Source organism: Lonchura striata, chromosome 3, assembly GCF_050655825.1.
Source record: "Lonchura striata isolate lonStrDom1 chromosome 3, ASM5065582v1, whole genome shotgun sequence".
In the NCBI taxonomy this organism is placed as follows: Eukaryota; Metazoa; Chordata; class Aves; order Passeriformes; family Estrildidae; genus Lonchura; species Lonchura striata.
This window is the reverse complement of record NC_140705.1, coordinates 97,078,440-97,099,113: the sequence shown is the minus strand read 5'-3', so window position 1 is coordinate 97,099,113 and position 20,674 is coordinate 97,078,440. Positions and strand designations below refer to the sequence as shown.

Genomic DNA, 20,674 nt, shown 5'->3' with positions numbered 1-20,674 from the left:
GAGGCGCTGGCACAGGTTGCCCAGAGCAGCTGTGGATGTGCCATCCCTGGAAGGTGCTCAGGAACATGTTGGACAGGCCTTCAGCAACGTGGTTTGGTGGAAGGCTCCAAGCCATGCCAAGGGTTGGCCCTGGATGACCTTCACGGCCACTTCCAACTCCCGCCATCCCGAGACTCCGCCCCATCCAGGGCCGGGGCACGGCCTGCACCCGCCCCGCCATGGCGGCGCCGCCGCCTCACAGGCGGCCCCGGGCGGGCGGGGACAGCCGCCTTCCTATTGGCCGAGCCTCTCCCATTCCTCTCTTCTATTGGAGGAGAGCGGCCCGTAGGCGGGGACAGCCGCTGAACGACGGCTGGGGCGGCGAATGGGCGGGCGCGGCCGTCCTCGCGGCCGGCGCCGGGGCGGGAGCCAATGGGAGCGGCGGGGGGCGCGCGGCGCCGGGAGCAGGTAAACAGCGGGGCCGGCGGGGCGCGGGCCGGCGTGGGGTGCGGGGCCGGGATCGAATCGGGATCTTCGGCCGGGGGGATGCTGCGGGCTGTGGGCGGGGCGGGGCAGGCCTGGCCCCCCCCGTCTGGGGGTCGCCGCGCTGCCAGAGCTTCCTGTATCTCTGTGTGAATATACGTACATATGTATGTTCTCATATAGGTGCGTGTTATATAAAAAAAAATGTACATATTTCCATGTCTGTTGGTGTATGTACGTGTGTTAAAATGTCTGTATACCTATTTCTCCTGGGCGCTGGCGGCGTATCCCGGCTTTCATTTGGAAGCGCCTCCGGCGCGCCTTCAGAGGCAGCCAGATTTTTTAATCTGCGTTCAAAAGGGCACCTGGGAAACAAGAGCATCTGAGCATCTGCATGGGAGCTCCTCTGGCCTCCTGCAAAATCTCTGCCTGGCGGGGTGGGGCTTGTCTTGGGGTTTTTCTCCGCTTTTCTTTAATTGTTGTCGGTGTCTCGGCCCAGGGGAGCAGCCCAGCCCCGCGGTGCCCCGTGTCCCACTGGCCAGGACACGAACTCAGCCCCGGCGCAGGTGTCCCTGGGTGTCCCCCAAGTGTCACCTCCAGCCCGTGCTGGCTCTGATGCCCTCAGCAGTATTGGGACCAATGTGAGCTGCTGCTCCCGCATGAGGAGCGGGAACCGGGCTTTGCGGTGTTACTTGTGTGAGCAGTTCTGCAGGGCTGTGACAAGCAGCTGGCTGATGGAGTATTTGGGCTCCGTGCTGGCAGAATAATCCTTCTGACCCTCTCCGATTTCAGCTCTGCCAATAGAATCGCCTTTTGGGGCTACATCTTATGCCTTTCTCTTGTGGGACAAGAGAAAGTAGTGCTAGTTCAGCCACAATGTATAAAAAAAGATACAAATCTTTACAACTTCCCATACCATCTTTTTTTCTTATTTTTGTGTCTGGGGGCTGAAAGGGAGTGGTACTTGCACTCCTGATATGCTGTGTTCCAAGTCCCCTGTCATTTTAGCAACATGCCCATTCTGACTTTATTTATCAGCAAGAGCATGGAAATCTTTCCTCCTAATTTTGGCCCCACCACTTCTGATTTCTAAAAAGTTTATTTTCTTCTCTTCATATTTATCAATAGCAGTAGTTGCTGCAGCCAAAACTTAAGAGAACATCAGGCTGTCAGTATCATCCCAAAGCTTTTCTCTTGATCTAAATATAGCAAAGAAAATACATTTTTCTTAATCTAATTGCCATCTAAAAGATCAATATGGATAAGAAGGAATTTTAACTCTCAAGTGGATAATTAAGTATTCTGCCAGGCTATAGCAGCTATTCTGTGCTGTATATTGTAGTGGTATTATTTGTGATGGATGAAATACAAAGCAAAGGATTTAGATTGTTTGCAGCATGAAAATAAAAGGCAAACTGAGGCTAGATCTTAATGTTAGTGAACTGGCCTAGTTTAATCAAAATCCATAAACCTGCTTTTTCACAGCTGAGGAAGGAGGTCTCCTGCATGAAGGACATCTGGAAAGAGAATCGGTGATTCCCTTCAGGATTCGCAAGACTGCTGTAAAGCAGGAGCAATCACATTTCCACCTCAGCTCCTCTAAGAAGCACTTACTACTGGCCTAGTTTTTGTCCCCTTTCATTTTTGCCATATAGTTTTGAGAGCTGGGTCATTTTGCTCTTAAGCGTTGTATGATTTTTTTGAGTGGGACCTGATGGTCTGAGAGGCAGAGAGGAGAACCTTGCCTGATACAACTTAGTGCTTCAGTTTGATAATGGACTGGCATGTTGTTTAAAGTATTTGGTAGATCATGCTCTAAAGCTTTCTGTGAATACACATACAGCTTACATTTATCTCAGTGTTCCATGTTTTCCATTCCTGAGCTGTCCTTCCTCCTTTTTCAGCTCAGCCTAGAAAAACAGTCAATATGCACAGACGTGTTTGCTATCATGACCACGAGTGGAAGAGAAGGCTCCCTTGCTTTCCATTGTGGTGTATGCAGCATCCTTTGGCAGGCAGAAATCATTTCCGTGAGGCCCTTTTGCTTAGTTTAAGTAGTGAAATGAGATCAGGGCTTTGTAACACCCGTGTCTTAGCTGCCTAGTGCTGTGTGGCTCCCTCCTTGTTTGTCAAGCAAGTCCCTGGCTTTCAGTTCTTTCCCTCTGCTCATCCCAAAGGGTGCTGTGGTGCTGGGCATGTGTGTGAGAGTGACCAGGCTGGTCCTTCCTCCCCTGGAGGACAGATTGCTCAAATCACAGCTCTCTCAGGCAGCCAGCACAGTCTTGGTGCTATTTCAAAGTGCACCTCTGATGAATAAATAGTGGCACTAGACAAAATCCCTGCTGTCTGTGGTGAGGTAGAGGGGCAGAGCCAGTGTTCCTGCCCCTATAAACCATACATTCAAGGCCTCTGCCTAGGTAAAAGCCACAAAGCCACATTGCCAAGGGTTCTGCAGACCTGAGGTGAGGGTGGGCTGTTTGTCTGGCAGCGAGCAGAGGGCTTGTCACCTTAAAGCTCAATCCTGCTGGAAGGGGAATGCACAGTGCTCTGTATTCCTGGTGTGGGCAGTGCCACTGGGGCTGTTCTCATATCCACTCCCAAGGCCAGCCTTGCTGGGACCTGGCTTTGTGACAGCAAAGGGAAACTGGTACCTCACTGTGTTTTCAAAAGCAGGACAGAGCTGATGAGCACCTGGTGTTGACACCAGAGAGTTGGAGGGTGGTGAGCCAGCCCCTTTGGCAAGAGAGTTTAGATCCATCTAAGGCAGCTGTGACTTTTGTGTCTGCCTGTAAACACACCTTGGGGTGTGTTTGTGTCAACCCTCACTGGAACCATGGCTGTATAAACAAGGGACAGTGAAGCTGTGTTCAGGTCTGAATCTGCTTGCTGACCAGAAGTATCATGACACCTTTGCATGTCCATATCCTTGTTGGGGCAGCATAAGAGAAAATGTGCTTAAAATTGGCTGTATTTCAACATGAGCTTATTTCTTCCCATGTAACTGTGAAGGTTAGTAATTGGCACAGTGGTTTTGCTATTGGTTTAACTCCTCCAGTGGGCATAACTAGGGTATTGAAAGTAGGCTAACTGGCTGTCCCTTCAAAGTCCTCTGCAGAATTGCTCTCTTTATGTAGCAAAAATGATTTCTTAAATAATGTGAGAAAAAGTTCTTCAGTATTTTGATTGGGTTGTTGAAACCTAAATATTTTTTCCAAACTATCAGTGAAAAAAGCTTTATTTATTTTCTTCCTGGTCTCTGGCATGAGCAGAAGGTTTTGAGAGTTATTTAAATCCTATAGGTCACAGATCCTGTGGCATGCATAATTTATCCTGTTCCTCATCCAGAATATGTCATGATTGAATGATTGTGGGTCTGACCTCTTTAAATACCTAAATCCTAGAACTGGAGCAGATTCTAGTGTCCTGGGTGTAAATTGTGAGCCTTCAGGTGCTTAGTCAAAAGAGTGTGTTAAGCATCCAGAGAGATCTTGGTCTCTGAGAAGTGAGCACCCAAGTGTTAAGCAGCTCACTCGGTAAGAGCATGGGATTACTATGAAGCTGACAGGCCTGGTGTGAGGGTTAGCCCTGCTTCTGTTTCCAATAACTGTACCACTTTTATCACCAAAGGAGGAACAAAAGGATATGAAAAAGCAAGAGAAGCCAGGGGAGGAGCAGATGTCTGAAAAATATTTCACTTGGGTGGATTGAGGTGACATTCTAAAATTTCTTGAAGGTCCAGATGTGTTGAGGAGGCTGTGAAAGAAGTGGGGGTAGTTCTTCTTCTCCCTCTTTCCTTCCTCTAAAGTGAATTTCAGTTTCTTTAGTGAGAAGAAAGAATATCTCACAGATCTTCAAAGTGTATACTCTGATGTCAGGATGTTCTGGTTGGGCTGTGAATGTATGATTCAGATTTAAGTGACTGTGTCCAAATCACGTGGCTTCTTCAGCTTCCTCTTCTATTTCTTGAGACACAGGAGGTTGGGTAAGGTTCTGTTGAGGAGAGTTGTTGTGATAGATATAACTGCTGATGATGCATTAGATGTATGGTTTTGCTTGTGGACAAATGGCTGAGTATCAGAAAGTAATTAATTACTTGCTTTGTTAAGGTGACTTTATAAATGTTAAAAAGAATTTTCCTATTAGTTGCATTTATAACTTCCTGAAATCCCAATTTTAAGGCTGTTCTGCAGTATTCAGGGCAGTGCACCTTCTCTCTCTGGTGTCTAGAAAGAAGAGCTGTTCCTTTCCTTTCTGCACTCTGTCACTGCTATGCTTATTTCTGATTAGCAGTAGGTGAAAAGAGGCCAAGCATTTCTAGCCCCCATATTTATTCTGTGTTTTTGCCCATCCAAGTAGTTTTGCTTTTAATCACAAGACAACATAAGGAAAAACCCACAAGTGGCTCTCCTGAGGATATAGGTGTTTCCCTTGCTATGCAAACCTCTTAATCAGCAAAGAGAAGCACTGCTAATAAAATTCATCTGGTTAATAAACAGTCATAAGACAGCATGTAGCTCCTGATTAGTGCCTCGTGTAAAGCTGAGGCTCCAGGTTACTGAGAAACTCCTGCTCCTTGCTGATGCTCACAGGAGCGTTGTGTAAGAGGTGAGCTCTCTGACAGGCAGCCAGTGTGTGAGGTGAAGCTGTGTCTGGCCCCTGCCAAACAAACACTGAGCACTGAGAAACCTCCTTTGTGGAAGGTAAGGTGTGCTGATGGGAGAGGGGAAATACGAGGCAGAAAGTGTGAAAGCTGTGGTAAAGACAAAGTAAGTTTCTTTAGTGCTGCATTTTGCTGATACCCATGCCTGCAGCAGTCCCAGTGACTTTAACTGAACAGATTGTCATGCCTGGGTGAGGGCAGGATAAATCTGCTGTTCAGAGGAGATGGAGCTGCATGGTGTGCTGGAGCCTCCCTGCTGAAATCTGCTGAATCCTCTTCAGACTTCCAGTTATTTGCAGTGTGGTGTTCACTGTTTTCTTCTCCTCTGCTCTGCTTGTCCCCACAGTCTTGAGTAGTGCTTGTCTGTGCCCTCCTGAGTGCTCCCTTGGGAAGCGGCGATGATCACGTTCATGAACAATTCGGACAGTGAGGAGGAGCCCTGCAATGAGAGAACATCCCTGATGTCTGCAGAGAGCCCTCCAGTACCCTCCTACCAGGATGGCCTGCAAGCCTCGGAAGCAGGGGAAGCACAGGCACACAGGGTAGGTGTGTGTCCCTCATGGGGAGGGAGGACATGGGGTGTGGTGGCAGAAGTAGTCCTGCTGCCCCTCAATCCCTCCTACCAGACTGTATTCTAGGATTGGCTTTGGTGTTGTTTTCCTGGTGTCAACCTCAGCCAGGAGCAGCACTGCCTGTTGCCACTTCCTCTGCTCAGAATTTTTCCCCGTTTTTATTTCCATATATACTCCTCCCTTTTCCTTCTTTTGGTAACGAAACTGGCTTTTAATCAGGACCTGATGCACATATGACTGTTGCAGGATATCCTTTTTAGCCTTCTTGTTTTGCCAAATACCCTTTGTCTGCTCTGGTCAGATGCAGCTAATGTTAGAACACAATCTAGTCCAGCTGCCAGCAGGATAAAGCAAGCACAGCATTGCTGAGAGAGGAGGAACATGTCAAGCTTTTGTTACCTCAGATGACATTTTTTCCTAGTCTAGTTCTGGGCATCTTGCCCTTCATGTTCATGTGTCTGTCTATATATGTGCATTTGAAGAGGTCCTTAGATACTCATGGAATTGGTTTAAAAACTCTATTGTAATCTGTTTGCAATAGAATTTAATGGAATTTTTAATTGTATTGTTCAGTTGGTACCTTTCTATTAGGACTCAGCTGCTATGCTGTGGTGGCCTACAGCAGCCTTGTGAGACATGATTGAACACAAAGAAAAGAAGCATCTTGCACATTTGCAAATATGTCTTTTTAGAAGAGGCGAGCAGGCAGCAGCCGTGGCCCGAACAATATCGCTGGTGGAGAAATGTCTGGCTCGGGTGTTCCAGTGAGAGAAAGAGCCCTGGAAAATGAAGAGGAGGAGCTGACTCTGAAATATGGAGCAAAGCATGTAATCATGCTCTTTGTGCCTGTCACCCTTTGTATGATTGTTGTCGTCGCCACCATAAAGTCAGTGCGCTTCTATACGGAGAAAAACGGGCAGCTGTAAGTGGGGTCTGCAAACAGCCTGAGCATGTGGGACCCCCTGCTCCACACACACACTCTGTGCATGCAGAGTGCTCCCTTGGCAGGCTGGGAGAACCTTTACACAGGTAAAGGTGGCTGTAGAAACATACAGAGAGCTTACTGAAGCATGCTATGTTCACCTGTGTAAGTTTTTCCCATACCTGCATTACACTAATCTGTTAGCACTGTCATTTCGGGTGCCCTGAGTGAGGCCTGTGAGCAGCATAATAATGAAGCTGCTTCATTCTGCAGCAGAAAAGGCCCAGGCTGAACTCCTAGACTGTTCACTCACTAGCTGGCAGCAATCAGGGAATAGCATGTTCATTTGAATGAGTGTCTCATTTCCTGGTGATATTTCTGGTTCCTAAAGACTCATGGTGTGGGTACGTAATTCCATCCAGCTCCTGCTGACAGTGCCTGGCTCCTGGGGCTTGTGTTCTGGGGCTGTAACTGTACTTCACATATGGGGTGGAGAAAGAGGAACTGTGGTCCTTTGAACTGAATCAAAGGAACAAAATGGGGAAGAGTGTAGTAGGGTGGTGAGAAGGGATAAAAGTGTCCAAGACTCTCCTACCAAGTGTGGAAAGAAAGGGTGTCCCCATTTCAGAACAGCACTTGGGAATCCAGCTGCTCTGTAAGAACGTGCTTTTGATAGAGACCACTAATCTTTAGTTGATAATTAACTTAAGCCCAACCTACATCTCATGTTTGCTGTCCTTGGGAGTCCTACCTCCCTTTCTTTCCCACACACAAAGAGGTCTGGTTTTATCTGGGACAGATAGTTGGAAGAGAATATCTATACTTTATATGACTTTTGCTTTATCCTGCAGGATCTACACCCCTTTTAGTGAAGACACCCCATCTGTGGGCCAGCGTCTCTTGAACTCGGTGTTGAACACCATCGTAATGATCAGTGTCATCATTGTAATGACTGTGTTCCTAGTGCTGCTCTATAAATATCGCTGCTACAAGGTAAAGTACTCATGGCACAGCCTTTTCCACTTCTGTGCTGTGAGCCTGGGCTCAAATGGGCCTTGCATGGCAGTGAGAAACACAGGCACTGCACTGGCTCATCCTCATCTTGGGCACAGCAGGAATCATACTGTGCAGAAGTCTTTGTCAGTAGTGATGGAACTGTGGCTCTGAATAGGCTTTGCTATTATTTTGTTACTAATGGCAGGACCTTAAAAACAAGATCTGCTACTTCGTGTTAGTCAGGTCTGAGTCTTCTGCATCTGATCCAAATATTTTGCCATTTGTACTTTTGGACAAAGTTGTACTATTTACTGTGAATACATTCTATTAAGACATTTCACACAAGCTTTGTGGGAACTGGTGTTATTTCTGCCTGTGGAAGCTCTGGTAGAAGAGCACAAGGCTTGAAGGGAAAGGCACATTCAAGATCTCTGTTCTCTGGTGCTCAGGGAGTTCTCATGTGTGGTGCCAGCCCAGCATTTGAGCTCTGTCCATTCCTTGTTTTTAAACTTATCCCTAAGACAGAGTTTATTTTACAGCCTTGGGCAAACCCTTCCTCTTTCCTAGCAAACAAAAAGAATGTGTTCACTTGTATGAGCTAGCAACCAGTCTGAATACCCATGAAAATGCTTAGGCCAGAGACTGAAATAAAACCAAACCAGCTAAAATTCTAAGAGACAGAATACAAAATGAGAGTGGGAGAACTGAGAGGAACGGTTGTCCCTCCTCCTTCACTGACCATGGGGAATGCAGAGTCTTTGGACACTGGAAGAGGAGTGCAGAAGGAGACTATTCAGTTGCAGTTCTGTGCAAGGGTAACAGCCCCTACAATCACTGTCTCTTCTTGCCCTTGATAGTTCATCCATGGCTGGCTGATCCTGTCCTCCTTGATGCTGCTCTTCCTCTTTACCTATATATACCTCGGGTAAGTGGGAATGGTGCAGGTAACCTGGCAGTTCAGGGCTCCTTCATCTCAGCCAGGTCTTTCACCCACTTTGAACAAGAAAAGGAATCTCTCCTCTTCTCCAAATGGACATTTAAATGTTGTTAGAAGAAGATTGCTTTCTTTTTTAAAAAGTGGAAAAGAAGATCCTTAATAGTCAATGGTCACTGGGAAGTGATACCATGAGCATGAAATGAACAGGCTGAATCTTGTGGTACAGAGGCCCTGGATTGAGAAGCATGAGGAAAGGTGCTCTGATTTGTCTTTTTTCTTAGACAACATTGTTTCAAGCTCATTCCCTTAGCTCCCTGCTTAGGTGAAAGGAAACTTTTAACTTGTGAGTGACATTTTCATTTTTAACTGTGAGCAAATTGCACCTGGTGGGATGACACTGACAGGATTTCTGTAGACAGTAGATATGTCATGTAGCCACAGGCCTATGCTTATTTAAGACTTGAAATCCTGCTTGCTCAAGCCCTTGGAATTGCTGTTGAACTGAGGACTAAGCCAGTGTGGTGCTGGTCTGTAACACAGCACATCCATCTCATGCAGGAGGAACAGAGCTCAGAGCAGCAAGTAGCCAAAGGGCGGGTTCCCCTTTCATGATGAGAGCTGCTTCCTCCTGGTGTCTCAGGGAGCTTTTTTGTTTAACTAAAGCCCTACTTTTTGTTTAACTTTGCATGTCACTTGCTTTCACTGCTTAGCTAAATTTTCTTGTGGTATTTCAGTGAAGTATTGAAGACGTACAACGTGGCCATGGATTATCCCACTCTATTCATAGTCATCTGGAACTTTGGAGCTGTTGGAATGATTTGCATCCACTGGAAAGGTCCCTTGCAGCTCCAGCAAGCTTATCTCATTATGATCAGTGCTCTAATGGCATTGGTGTTCATTAAATATCTACCTGAGTGGTCAGCATGGGTGATTCTAGGTGCAATCTCCATCTATGGTAAGTCTGGGACTCTCAAGGTGTGGCTCCTGGAGAGGATACTCTGTGGCAATCTCAGGACTCTATGTCCTTCAGAAAAACAACTTTATGGTGCTAAAAGCTTTAGAAAGTGCCAGATGGGCATTTAATTTGACTCCCTGCCTTGTCTCTTGCTAATTGTCCATGTAGGTAGTGTACCTCAGGCAGGTCTTTCAAAGTGGATCACCAAGTCAGGGAAGGACTGAACCTCACTTAACTGCATGGTAGGGGTGGCTGGATTTTTATCAGTAGCAGACCTGAGAGTCTTTCGGGTTTTGTTTATTGCTATCAAGAGACCATGGATTTTGGTATAAGTTTCAAGAGAACTGGCAGAGCAAGAGGGAGGAGATCCGATGGAGGAGGGAGGGTAGGCAGAGAGGTACTGGAGTGAAGGCCTTCCTTCATGTGAAACAGAGCCAGTGTACGTAGCGATGGATTGTGGAATGTGAACAAAACACCCCCACTCCTCTTCTAATTAACATCTCAGTGAAATGCTGCCATCAGCTTTCAAAGAACTCATGTGGTATTCTCAAGGGGCTTTTTATAGGATTAGCACAGTGAAAACTCTTATTATTACATCAAGGCTTGAAGATGGTATTTTAAGTGAACAACACTTTTGGGGACTAGAACAGCTAGAGTTATGCAAAGTGGTGGAAAGAGCCATTCAGGAAATCATCTGGTTTATATGGATAGATGTAAATTTGAGGGGAAGATATCTTCTTAAAGAACGTAAAATATGCATGACAGTTCAAGATGAGATTGGTCCTTTTCTTTCTGCAGATCTGATGGCTGTTCTCTGTCCCAAGGGGCCACTGAGAATGCTGGTAGAAACTGCACAGGAGAGAAATGAGCCCATTTTCCCTGCATTAATATATTCCTGTGAGTAAGATTACAATGTTAATGTTTTTAGCCAGATGAAACTCTATAAAACTATGTCTGTGTCAAAGCAAAGAGCACTTAGCTACTTTCTTGCCTTTAGAATGGTGCCAAATTAAGTTCTGGAATTTGTAGCAGGCCTTGTTTATCAGTTACAATGTTGGTAACTGTAATTAGCCAAGGGAGCCTACCTTTACCTTGCAAAGCTGGATATTCAGAAACAGATTTATCCTTTCATTAATATAGCTCTTTTTTTTCTACACACAAAACCCTGTGTTTTTGCCAAGTTCTGTGATGAGGTGATGCTCACTCAATACATCTATTCATGCCCTCTATACTGTACAGATGGCAGTGCTTACAATCTATTTCCTTTATCGTTCACTATTTGGCTCCTCACTTTGCAAAGGGCTCCTGGAAAGTACTGCTCTGCAAACAGCATCAGTCATCTCTCCCCTGGCTTTCTTGGGCTGTTTAACTACCATGGTGTCTGGTGCCCTAGTCCAGAAGTATCCACGTGCCTAAGATAAGATTGTTGGAAGGCAGAAGACTCAACACTCATGGGACCTGAACTCAAGTGGACCTTCATGGATGGACCTCAGTGACTTTTTCATTGCATCACTTGGAAGATGAAGGGTTATTCCCAAATGTTTGGTACTAAGCTGAGGATGCCTACAGCCTGACTGATTCTTTTTTTTCTTCAAGCATTTAATGTTATGTAAATGCTTTTATGTGTTCCAGGTAGAGTCTCTGTTCACCTCAGGTGCCTTCCCTTTTACAGGCAATTCTGTTACACTGACCTGAGACAATCTAGGTGAAGTCTCTCACATGCTTTTGTTAACAAACAAGAGCTTCCTTAAAGGATAATGCAGTTCAGTAAGTAATAAATACTAAACAAAAAGTTGTTGTGCAGAATATCAGTGTCTCCATTGCAAGACTACATTCTGTGGCTCCCTCTAAATGCAAAAACATCATCTAGGCTGAGCTCATCATGGAAAAGCAGGCACTGTGTTTGGCTTGGCTTCTTTTGTTTAGGTTAGCTTATATAAAATCAGAGAGACTAATGCACACTTAAATAAAAAGCTGATTTTAGTTCCCTTCTGCTGATTTCGGAATGGTTTGTATTCCTTTTCAGTTAAGGGATCCCAAGAATAAACCTCCAAACATCAGTTACTATTGGAACCAAAACAGAAATGTGCAATATTTTGACAGGGTGAAGCCACAACAGGCAGAGAGAAAACTTGCATTCTGACAACTCCTGTAATCCCTCACTTGTGTGCTGTACCTTTAGCAGAACATGAGTAAACTGTGTTAGTTAACCTCTGGTTACCTTTTGTATTACCATCATTCCCTGGGAAATTGTTTTCTTTCCAGAGAAGAGCCAGAAATCAGGAAGAAACCAAAGGAGTTGAGGGCCCTGGTTCTGGAATTGCTTTCCTTAATCCACAGAGAAGATTATATTGACTCTTAGCTACTTGTGCTCTGGGACTTTTTAAAAACTGAATGGATGCAATGCCTTGGCTTTCTCCCACCTTGCCGTCTTAGTGTCTAGGGAAACCAACTGAGTGTTTTAGAAGCGTTTACAGGGGCAATGGTTTGTATTTTCCTAAATACTTATTTCCTCTGAGCTATAGTGGCCAATGTTTTATGCAGCTGATTACTTTCTTTCTTCCAGCTGCTATGATGTGGACAGTTGGAATGGCAAAACCAGACACAGCAGCTAGAGGACCAAGTCAGCAGACATGGGATGCAGGTTTGTTTGCACGTCTCTCTCATGCAGAGCACTGTCCTACAGAAATAATGAATATGTTTGAGACTGAGTGTAAACATAAACCCCCAAATCCTGATGGATGAATTTTTTTCAGTGTTGTTTCTAGCAGAACTCAGTAATGTTCATAAACCTGTTGGTAGGACTGGCAACAAAAATGAGCAGACAGTGTAGGAAGCTCCAGTATTCAAGCCACTTTTATTTAAAAAAAACCCAAACAGACAACAAATCAAACAGAAGTGTTGTTCAACTCACAACTTCAGTGTACTGAAATCAAAGCTGAAAGTGTACTAGTGGGTGGTTATAGTTTTCCATACTGGGGATGAAAAAGTACAACATAGGCTCCTAAATATAATACTGATGAGCTGGTGAACTTCAGTGTTGCATTCAGACCAGTGCCATGGAGCACCTTTCTGTAAGTGCAATATGGCTCACCCTGCTAAAGAAAATATATGTTTTTACCCTTGGGTAAAGCCTTGTGTTAAGACAGTTACCCACCAGTAGCTTTTGTGATTCAAGTTTACATTGTAGCTGGTTTGCAGTAATTTGTGTGCCATTGCTTTTATCTTCTTGAGATGCAAATTAAACTGCAGTTTTAAGGTGATTGAATAAAGTCTTACATGTGGTTTTGGGAGGATTTCCCATCTAGCCCTTTTGCACTTCAGAGATGACAGCACTTTTGAATGTTAATGCAATAAATGTGTGCAAAGGCTGGATAACTAAACATGCTGCTTATTTCAAGATGAAGCAGCTGACATAGCAAAGAATGGCAGGGACACAATCCTGCTGGGCAGGAAACAGGGCACAGAGCAGGCACAGACTACATGCTGAGGGGTACAGAATGCTCTGTGGAAGCTCTTGTGTCCCAGATCAGTCTGCTTGCACCTGCAGCAGCAGCAACCTGTCAAACTGACATGGACTGAAGAGTTTGTAGGAGCTTCTGAAAAATAGGAATTGTCAGATAAAGTCATATATCACAGACTGTCTGCTTCCAAAAGTACTGCCAAAGGCTCTGTCAGATGTGCTTTAACAGAGGGGGGAAAAAAGTTAAATTTGTGGACAATGAAATGTGTCTGCTTTCTACATGTGCAGTCTCCAAGAATGTCAGTGTGATTCAGGACTTCTCTCACAAATGGCAGTCCTCTTAGTCATCCATTTTGGTTATATGACTGGTTAGGGAATACCTGAGCACCTCAATCCCAAATGTATAACACTGTGGGAATGCACATTAGCTTCAGTGGGTTTGCCTTGTCATTCTGGCCTGTGCAGAGCAATGTTAGGTCTGTGTACGTGCTCACTTGTTAAAGCCATTGAGCTTCTGGGTGGCTGCCAGAGAAGCTGTTCCAAACAGTAACACACAGGTTTCCCTCAAAGTCCTAAATGTCTCTGCCTAGCTGCTCTTGATGTGGAGGAGACAAAGGGCAGACTCACAGGAGTATGGAATTCATGGACTAAAACATGTTATAAATGTAGCTGTCTCTTGTGTTCTTTTTTTTTTTTTTTTTTGGTAATCCATTCTTGGCCTGTTTTTGTGGAACCAAGCTGAGGATGGGAGAGAACACCTCAGGAGCCCTTCACAGGCAGAGTCTCAGATATCAGAGATGAGGAGTCCTGTTCCAACCCGCCCCGCCACTTCTTTAGAGGAGCTTGAGGAGGAAGAAAGTAAGAGAAGCTTTATACCTTGTTTTCAGTGTAGTCAGAGCCTGACATTTTTACTCTTTGTGGCTAATGCTGTTTCCTAGTTTGGTCTAATCACAGTTAATTTGAATAGTTGCTTGCTGAGCAATGAAGGTCTCGATTCTGACTTGATGCTGCAGAATCTGTTCTGGGATTGTGATTCCAGTGACATGTACAATTTAAACAGTTCCTTCTTCCCCTTGACTCCTGTCCTTCTCTGTCCTTGTGCTTCCTCAGTTGATTCATTTGTAAAGCAGCCCAGGGAAGCACCTCAGAGAATGAGGGAGAACAAAGCAATTAGTGGGAAGAGGGGCTGGAAGTCTCAACCTCCTCAGGAATGTGTGGGTCCAAGTTGGTAGCCAGGACTAGGAACCTTTACCTGCTCCCCACGGGACAAGAATTTGTTCAGGAGGAAGCAAAACAGGAGGCTGAGAATTAACACTTGTTTTCTTTTTCCACTTCTTTCAGGGGGTGTGAAGCTGGGCCTTGGAGACTTCATATTTTACAGCGTGCTTGTTGGGAAAGCAGCTGCCACAGCTAGTGGAGACTGGAATACCACACTGGCCTGCTTTGTAGCCATTCTCATAGTAAGTGAGCAGCTTTGAAAGCTCTGTCACACCCTGTTCAGCACAGAATTGTTGCCAGAAGTACCAGCAGCTGAGCACTGCTGAATAAGTCCAGGTAATCTGCTAGGTATTTAGGAATACTCTGTCTCTAGGCTTTAGACAGCCACTGCAGCAGAATGATCCAGGCTAATCAGAGCAGAGCCAAGCATGGATATGATGGGGGTGAAACAGCCCCAGAGAACTGCTGGTGTGTTTGCTTCAGCCACAAGAGTCAATATTAGGACCTCAACACTGATTAGCAAGTGTAGTTGAAAAGGTTAACTCTGTTATGCTAAGGGGTGCTGATAGATAAGAGGGTGAGAACCTATCTTATTCTACTATTTGAACTGGAAAAAAATGAGAAGGAAGACTTAGATCCATGGAAATTATCAGTAAGGGCAGAAGACTAACATACTGTAGCTGCTAAAGAGCTGGTCCTGCCAGGTCTAATGAAGACACACTGTTAAGCTTCCACCTGATGTTGGAATCTGAAGTATTGATGATTCCAAGATTATAGAAAGTCTCTTGTCTTTTTGCCCCATTGCCAAAAAAAAAAGCCATAATTTGTCTGTGCTGGTTTCAAGGTTGTTTATTCTGTTTATCTCTAACATGTTCTGCTGCCCTGCCCAGCTCTGTCCTGCAGGGCAGCGTGTGGGGCTCTGCCCTCAGTGGGATGTTACAAACATTAAATACCAGAAACTCCCTGGGCTGGATTTACAATAACGTGCCAATATCTGTCACCTACGTTGAACAGTGTGTCCCCAGCCTAAACCAACAGAAAAATGCCAACACCACAGTGAAACATGGAGGGAATGAAGAAGGAGAAAAAGGACAAGACACACCCAGTTTCCTCCATCTTGTCCCCTTTAAACCCCTAATCTAAAATTCTAAAATTTTACTTTTGCACCTGTGCCACACTTGATTATTACTTATATCAAACACTCAGAGTTTGTAATTCATCCTGTAAGATTGAAAACTCTTTTCCATGGACAGAGATCAGAGACAGTGTCTCTCGGGGCTCTGTACAGGGGGATTCCTGACCCCTTGCCAGGGTCCCAGGCCTTCCAAGGCAGCCACAGGGAAGCCCTGGATTCCCACAACCTGAGTGGAAAATAAGTACTATGCACTTGTTGTTTACCTCAAGATCCTCATGGAAATTAGCCAGAAAGACAACAGCAGGATTTTTAGAATGTAAAAGAAAATCGATTACTGTGTCCTTCTTGGGCCTCTATTTTCCTACTTATTTCCCAAGGACAGTGCAAGTGACTGTCACTTGTGAAGATTGCACATCAAAAAGCATGAGAACTAGAAATTAGCTGCCTTCACTGGAGTCTGTTCAGTGTAGCTTTCTGACCCCACAGGTCAGAGAAACCCACAGGATCACCAAACTCCATATGCTGCAGTCCAGCATGGGGGGATCCCTTTCCTGGGGGAAATGTTCTTGGTCATCTGTCTTGTGAGGCCAAATGCCCCATCCTGTGTCCTTTTTGGTGCTGTTAAAGCTTGTTCCATCTCCTGCAGTTTCATAATCTTGCTGGTATGTGGCTTCCTGGTTCTCAAAAATGTCCCCCCAGTTTCCCAGCAGTAAGCACATCTTAAAAGGGAGATGAGATTTAAAAAGCAGGTGCAGGCCAGATATGGTCCCCGTGAGAATAAGAACAGAACTACAGGCTCAGGTAGATTGTGAACAAGTTTGCAATCTAGAAACACTGATTAAAAAAAAAAAAAAAGAATTTAAAAATTCCTGTCTGCTGATCTTTAGCTAGTGGATATTTTTGGAGCCCAGTGTCTTTGACGTTTTGTCATCATGGAAGAATTAAAAAGGGCTCTAATGAGAGAAGGAATCTAGAGGTACTTAGCCACAGTATCTATCCAGAATATAAAATATCTTCCTCACATGCTCCAAAAAGCAGATCTGAGCCTACAATGCAGGTAAAACCAGAACTCATCCACTGTAATAAGCAATCCAGCCAAAAGAACAGCAGTGGATATTTGATTTGGTTTTGGGTTGGGGTTTTTTTGTTTTTCTTTCTTTTTATACCTAAGGGACCTTGTAAACTGGGAATGTGCTGTAAGTATTAGAGACCTTCGGTGAAACTTCTATATTTGCAGGTCACCAGGATTTAAGTGTTTTTGTCTGCTGGATCAGTACTTCGTTAATAATGACACAGAACAAGGAGTAAAATAATGTGTAAAGAAGTTAAACTCTCAGGGTCAGCTATACCTCTGCATTTGCTGTTTATACCACTTTCTCAGCAGAGAGCTGTGCTCAAAATTGCTGAGGAAAAACGTGGCCAACTTGTGTGAAAGATGAAGCTGTGGGCACCTACATATTCTGCTGCTGGTAGCTCAGGCAGTCTGCAGTGCTCTACAGTGCATTTAGATAATTATCTGTATGTTGGCTTGTTGGTGACAGATGTATTTCTGGTTGTTTTACTAATATCTCCTTGTGTTTTTTATTCTGTTATCTCTGACAGGGTTTATGCCTAACACTTTTACTCCTGGCTGTTTTTAAGAAAGCACTGCCTGCTCTTCCAATCTCCATCACCTTTGGCTTGATCTTCTACTTCTCGACAGACAACCTTGTGCGACCATTCATGGACACCCTGGCCTCCCACCAGCTGTATATTTAGAAGAAGTGGGAGTTAGAGGATTCTTTTTCAAGCTTTGCTGTGAAGTATGGTACAATGTTTGGATTAGGTCATAAAGTTTTTACACTTAGTGCCATATATTTGTAAGGAAAACACTAATTCCTTGATCTGCCGTGTACTAAAAATCTAATAGTTACGTGTTGAACTGAGATTTTTCACAGGACTCTTGGTGAAAGCCTGGCTCCTTGCTGATGTCAGAGTGTTATTTTTATTTTATTTGATGTGCACAGTGGCTGTTGTGAGCACAGAAACCTGTATGTGGCATGGAACACTGGAGAGGTGAGGGGTCTGATCTTCCAGGAGCTAAGTGTAAGGTGTTTTAGCCCTGGAACTGCAGTCATCTTCTACCATACTCTAGAATTTCTAAGTCTTCACATGTTTGAAGTGTGCAAACGTGAGGTGCAAGTGATTGGAACAGCACAGCTGGCAGCATGCACAGACCAGTGTGTGAGCCATTAGAGAAGTGAGGCTGAACTTCCTATGCTGGCTGCTGTGCACACAGCATCTGTTGCAATTGCCCCAAAGGCCCATTTATTCTGACCCTAGTTAGACATGGTGAGCCATGAAGGATCCAGACAGGATGTCATGGTTGGAATATCAGGCTCCTGGCTCTAAGCACATCCACCAGGGCAGCAAGCAGCTGATGGAGACAGGGCTGCCCCTTCCAGCACACCAGATCCTCAGCGTGTGGAAAAGGATACTGCTGTCTCCTCCCAACATTTTATTGTTTAGGAAATATTCTTCTGGGTCATTTCTACAATCCTGAAGTGACCGTAAGGTGGAAATGACTGAAGAACTCCAGTAAATTAGACCTGTAACTTACTACATGTGTTTCTGGTCTCATTTCTGTGCATTGTTGTAACTACTCCAAAGGAGGATTTACCTTCCCTTTATTAAGAGGTCCTCTCTTACACTGACTGAGACTTGGTTTACCTAGGTTTTTGTACTGTTTAAAGATTATTTTTTTAATTACAAATATTAAAATAGCTATTTAGTGTCAAAGGGACTGTTTTGGAAATATCCAGTCATAGTTTGTATCAAAATATTGGGGTGCAAACTTCAGTGTGTTGTTACATTACTTGTAGGAATAGCTATACACCCTCAAGTGAGTTCATGAAGAAAATCACAGTGCTTGACATCAGTAAAAAATACATAGGACAGACTGAACCTTTATGTTTTGTCCACCATTGAAAATAATTGTGTTTCTACTCTTTGAGTTAGCTTTTCAATAGTTGCCGAAGTTCTGTGATTTTATTTTTTATTTTCTTTTTACTCGTGTCTGTTACTCAAACAAGCTCAGTTTTCTTTTGACAGTTGATCAGTGTCAGTAAATGTAACATTGTGTGAGAATTTGTGAATAATGCAATGTTATTGAGAGACATAGACCTTAATTTCTGGTAATACTTTTTAGCTAAGGCTTTGAATTACACATTTTTTATGTAGTGCTTTTTCCAGTAGACCTGTTCAAGCTCATCTGCTTTGATATTTAACAAGGACATCACAGATGATTCAGACTAATTTTTAAAAAGTGCATAAGAGTTTTTACAAGGGGTGTGGGGGTGTGTGTATGTGTCTCTCAATCTGGACAAGTCAGTAACTCTTGCTCTTTATTAGCTTTCTGTGCTCATTTCTCACATCTGCAATATTTGGACTTAACAACTGTAGTCAGAGTTAACTATTACTAAAAGGTATTTCCTTTGGAAATGTAAATCAGTAGAGCTTTGTTTGCTGATTTTTAAGGTTTATGTGAGAGTTGCTTTTTCTATTTCTTTGTGTTTGTTCTTTTTAACAAAAGCAGTTATGGGGCCAAATTGGATTAAAATCACTGGGAGACATGGTTTTACTTTTTGCATTGCATGGTGTAGAGAGGATATGAATTATCTGTATATACTGAAAGAAAAATCCTGCTTGGCTTATCAGGGTTGTATTTCTATGAAAGCAGAGTTGATACCTGAAGGAAACTGGGAGGGGATCCTTCACATACTGAAGGATCCCCACTGGTTTTCTGCAGATGCTTGCCAAAGACTGGTCTTCCACTGACCAATTCTGCAGAACTTACAAGAATTTTAATTTAAAAGGTAACTGAGCAAGAGATTCTGGCAGTGCAACAGAATATATTGTCCTGGTGAGTGAAAGGAGTATACCGTGGATATATTTGAGTGGTTATAATTGTATAAAAGTTCATATGTATTTACTACAAATATATATTTGTGTTTGTGTGTGCATATACACACAGACATGCAAATTTTAAAATTACATGGAGTGATTTCTCATCTCTTTGGATGTTTTCACCTGCGCATAAAATGAAGTTCTGTTTGTGATGCTAACATTGTGCAGCATGGCTTAAGATGTGAATGCAGAGGGCAGGATACACCCTACTCATAGCTGGCTGCAACACATACTGACTCAGTGACCTGGCAACTTGAATTAGCAAAGCATTTGTCTGCCTAATGTGTTCATGCACCAGTGTCAACTTGCTGCATGCTCTGAAACAGCACAGCTGCCAGGTACACTGAGGTGACACCGTTCTTGATGCTGGTGTCACTCAACATCTGAAGTCTTGTAGGAGGTGCCATGTGTTGGCATTTTCCTGTGTGATCCTGCTCACACTCACCCTTCCGCTCCAGTCTGAAATGTGTGTTTCATTGCATCTAGTCTCAAATGTAGCTTAGGCATACATCAGTCTTAAAGGTCTAAGACTGAAGCCAAGTCCATGAACAAAAATGTAGTGGTTAGCCTGCCTAATGCAACCCCCCCCACAGTGAAACTTCTGGTGGGAGGTCTGGGGTTGTTTTGTTCAAGTGTCTGCTGTGTGTCAAAGACTGGAGATGAGCCCTGTCCTCAGAGGATGCACAAGAAGCATCAGAGTCATAATGAAAAAAACAGAAATAGGATAGTTCTTGCAGAAGCACACAGCTTTAATTTGATACTCATGGTCTCATTCATCAAACCCGACTTCAGGCTCTTTGTTCTTGCCTTCATAGGTACTTCTAGTTAACCCCACTGTGTTTACTTTCCTCTTCCTTGTAACACAAACTGGGTTTTGGTTTAAATTGAATATAGAGTTATTTTTCTTTATTGTTTCCCTCACTCCCCGATTTCAGTTTCTGCTTTAGAGATGCTCTTTGGCAGCCACGGGAGGGCAGTAGGTCTATGTGGAGAAGTACCAGCCATTTTAAAGTACTCTGCTGTGTGCCATGTGCCCCTTGTGTTTCAGAGAGGCTGAAGGCCCTGGAATCTCCTTCGTGGCAGGAAAAAAAAAAAAAAAAAAAAAAAGGCAGGCACCCCACACCCCAGCACAGCTGTAATTTTGGCCCAGCATGGGAGAGACTGTCAGTGAGAACAAGCTCATACTGAACCAGAATTCATTAAAACCAGCTGTTTTCAGTGTGATGCCACGTTCAGCACTGCAGTCCTGGGTGAGATGCTGCTGTTACACTCCCATTTTGTTTGTGTTGTCTCCCCCTTTTTTTAATAAATCATCTAGTCCTACTTTCATTCCTCAAAGCCCCAAGCATAAGCCAGGGGCTCCTCCAGGCATTGCTAAATTCAATTTATTACATAAACAAAGGTTTCTT

General features: G+C 44.1%; 2 protein-coding genes across 4 annotated transcripts in view; one reads left to right on the top strand and one right to left on the bottom strand.

The window, feature by feature from the left end:
- The window catches only part of ITPKB (inositol-trisphosphate 3-kinase B), a 121,828-nt gene that overhangs the window by 90,820 nt on the left and 10,334 nt on the right, over positions 1-20,674 (bottom strand). The gene's annotated exons all lie outside the window — the stretch shown is intronic.
- PSEN2 (presenilin 2) lies at positions 392-20,186 on the top strand. The gene is made up of 11 exons (XM_021537001.4): positions 392-447; positions 5,469-5,664; positions 6,387-6,616; positions 7,468-7,609; positions 8,470-8,537; positions 9,284-9,504; positions 10,303-10,401; positions 12,071-12,148; positions 13,706-13,825; positions 14,309-14,427; positions 16,923-20,186. Exons 2-11 carry the CDS (start codon positions 5,521-5,523, stop codon positions 17,076-17,078), a joined length of 1,377 nt encoding a protein of 458 aa, XP_021392676.2. The 5' UTR covers positions 392-447; positions 5,469-5,520; the 3' UTR covers positions 17,079-20,186.

What these genes read in the sequence shown, in the direction of transcription:
- PSEN2 (XM_021537001.4), top strand. Translation starts at nt 5,521, where the DNA reads ATGATCACGTTCATGAACAATTCGGACAGTGAGGAGGAGCCCTGCAAT. An exon ending in ATAAATATCGCTGCTACAAG is followed by an intron (nt 7,610 to 8,469) that starts GTAAAGTACTCA and finishes TGCCCTTGATAG; the next exon opens with TTCATCCATGGCTGGCTGAT. An exon ending in GCTTTGTAGCCATTCTCATA is followed by an intron (nt 14,428 to 16,922) that starts GTAAGTGAGCAG and finishes TATCTCTGACAG; the next exon opens with GGTTTATGCCTAACACTTTT.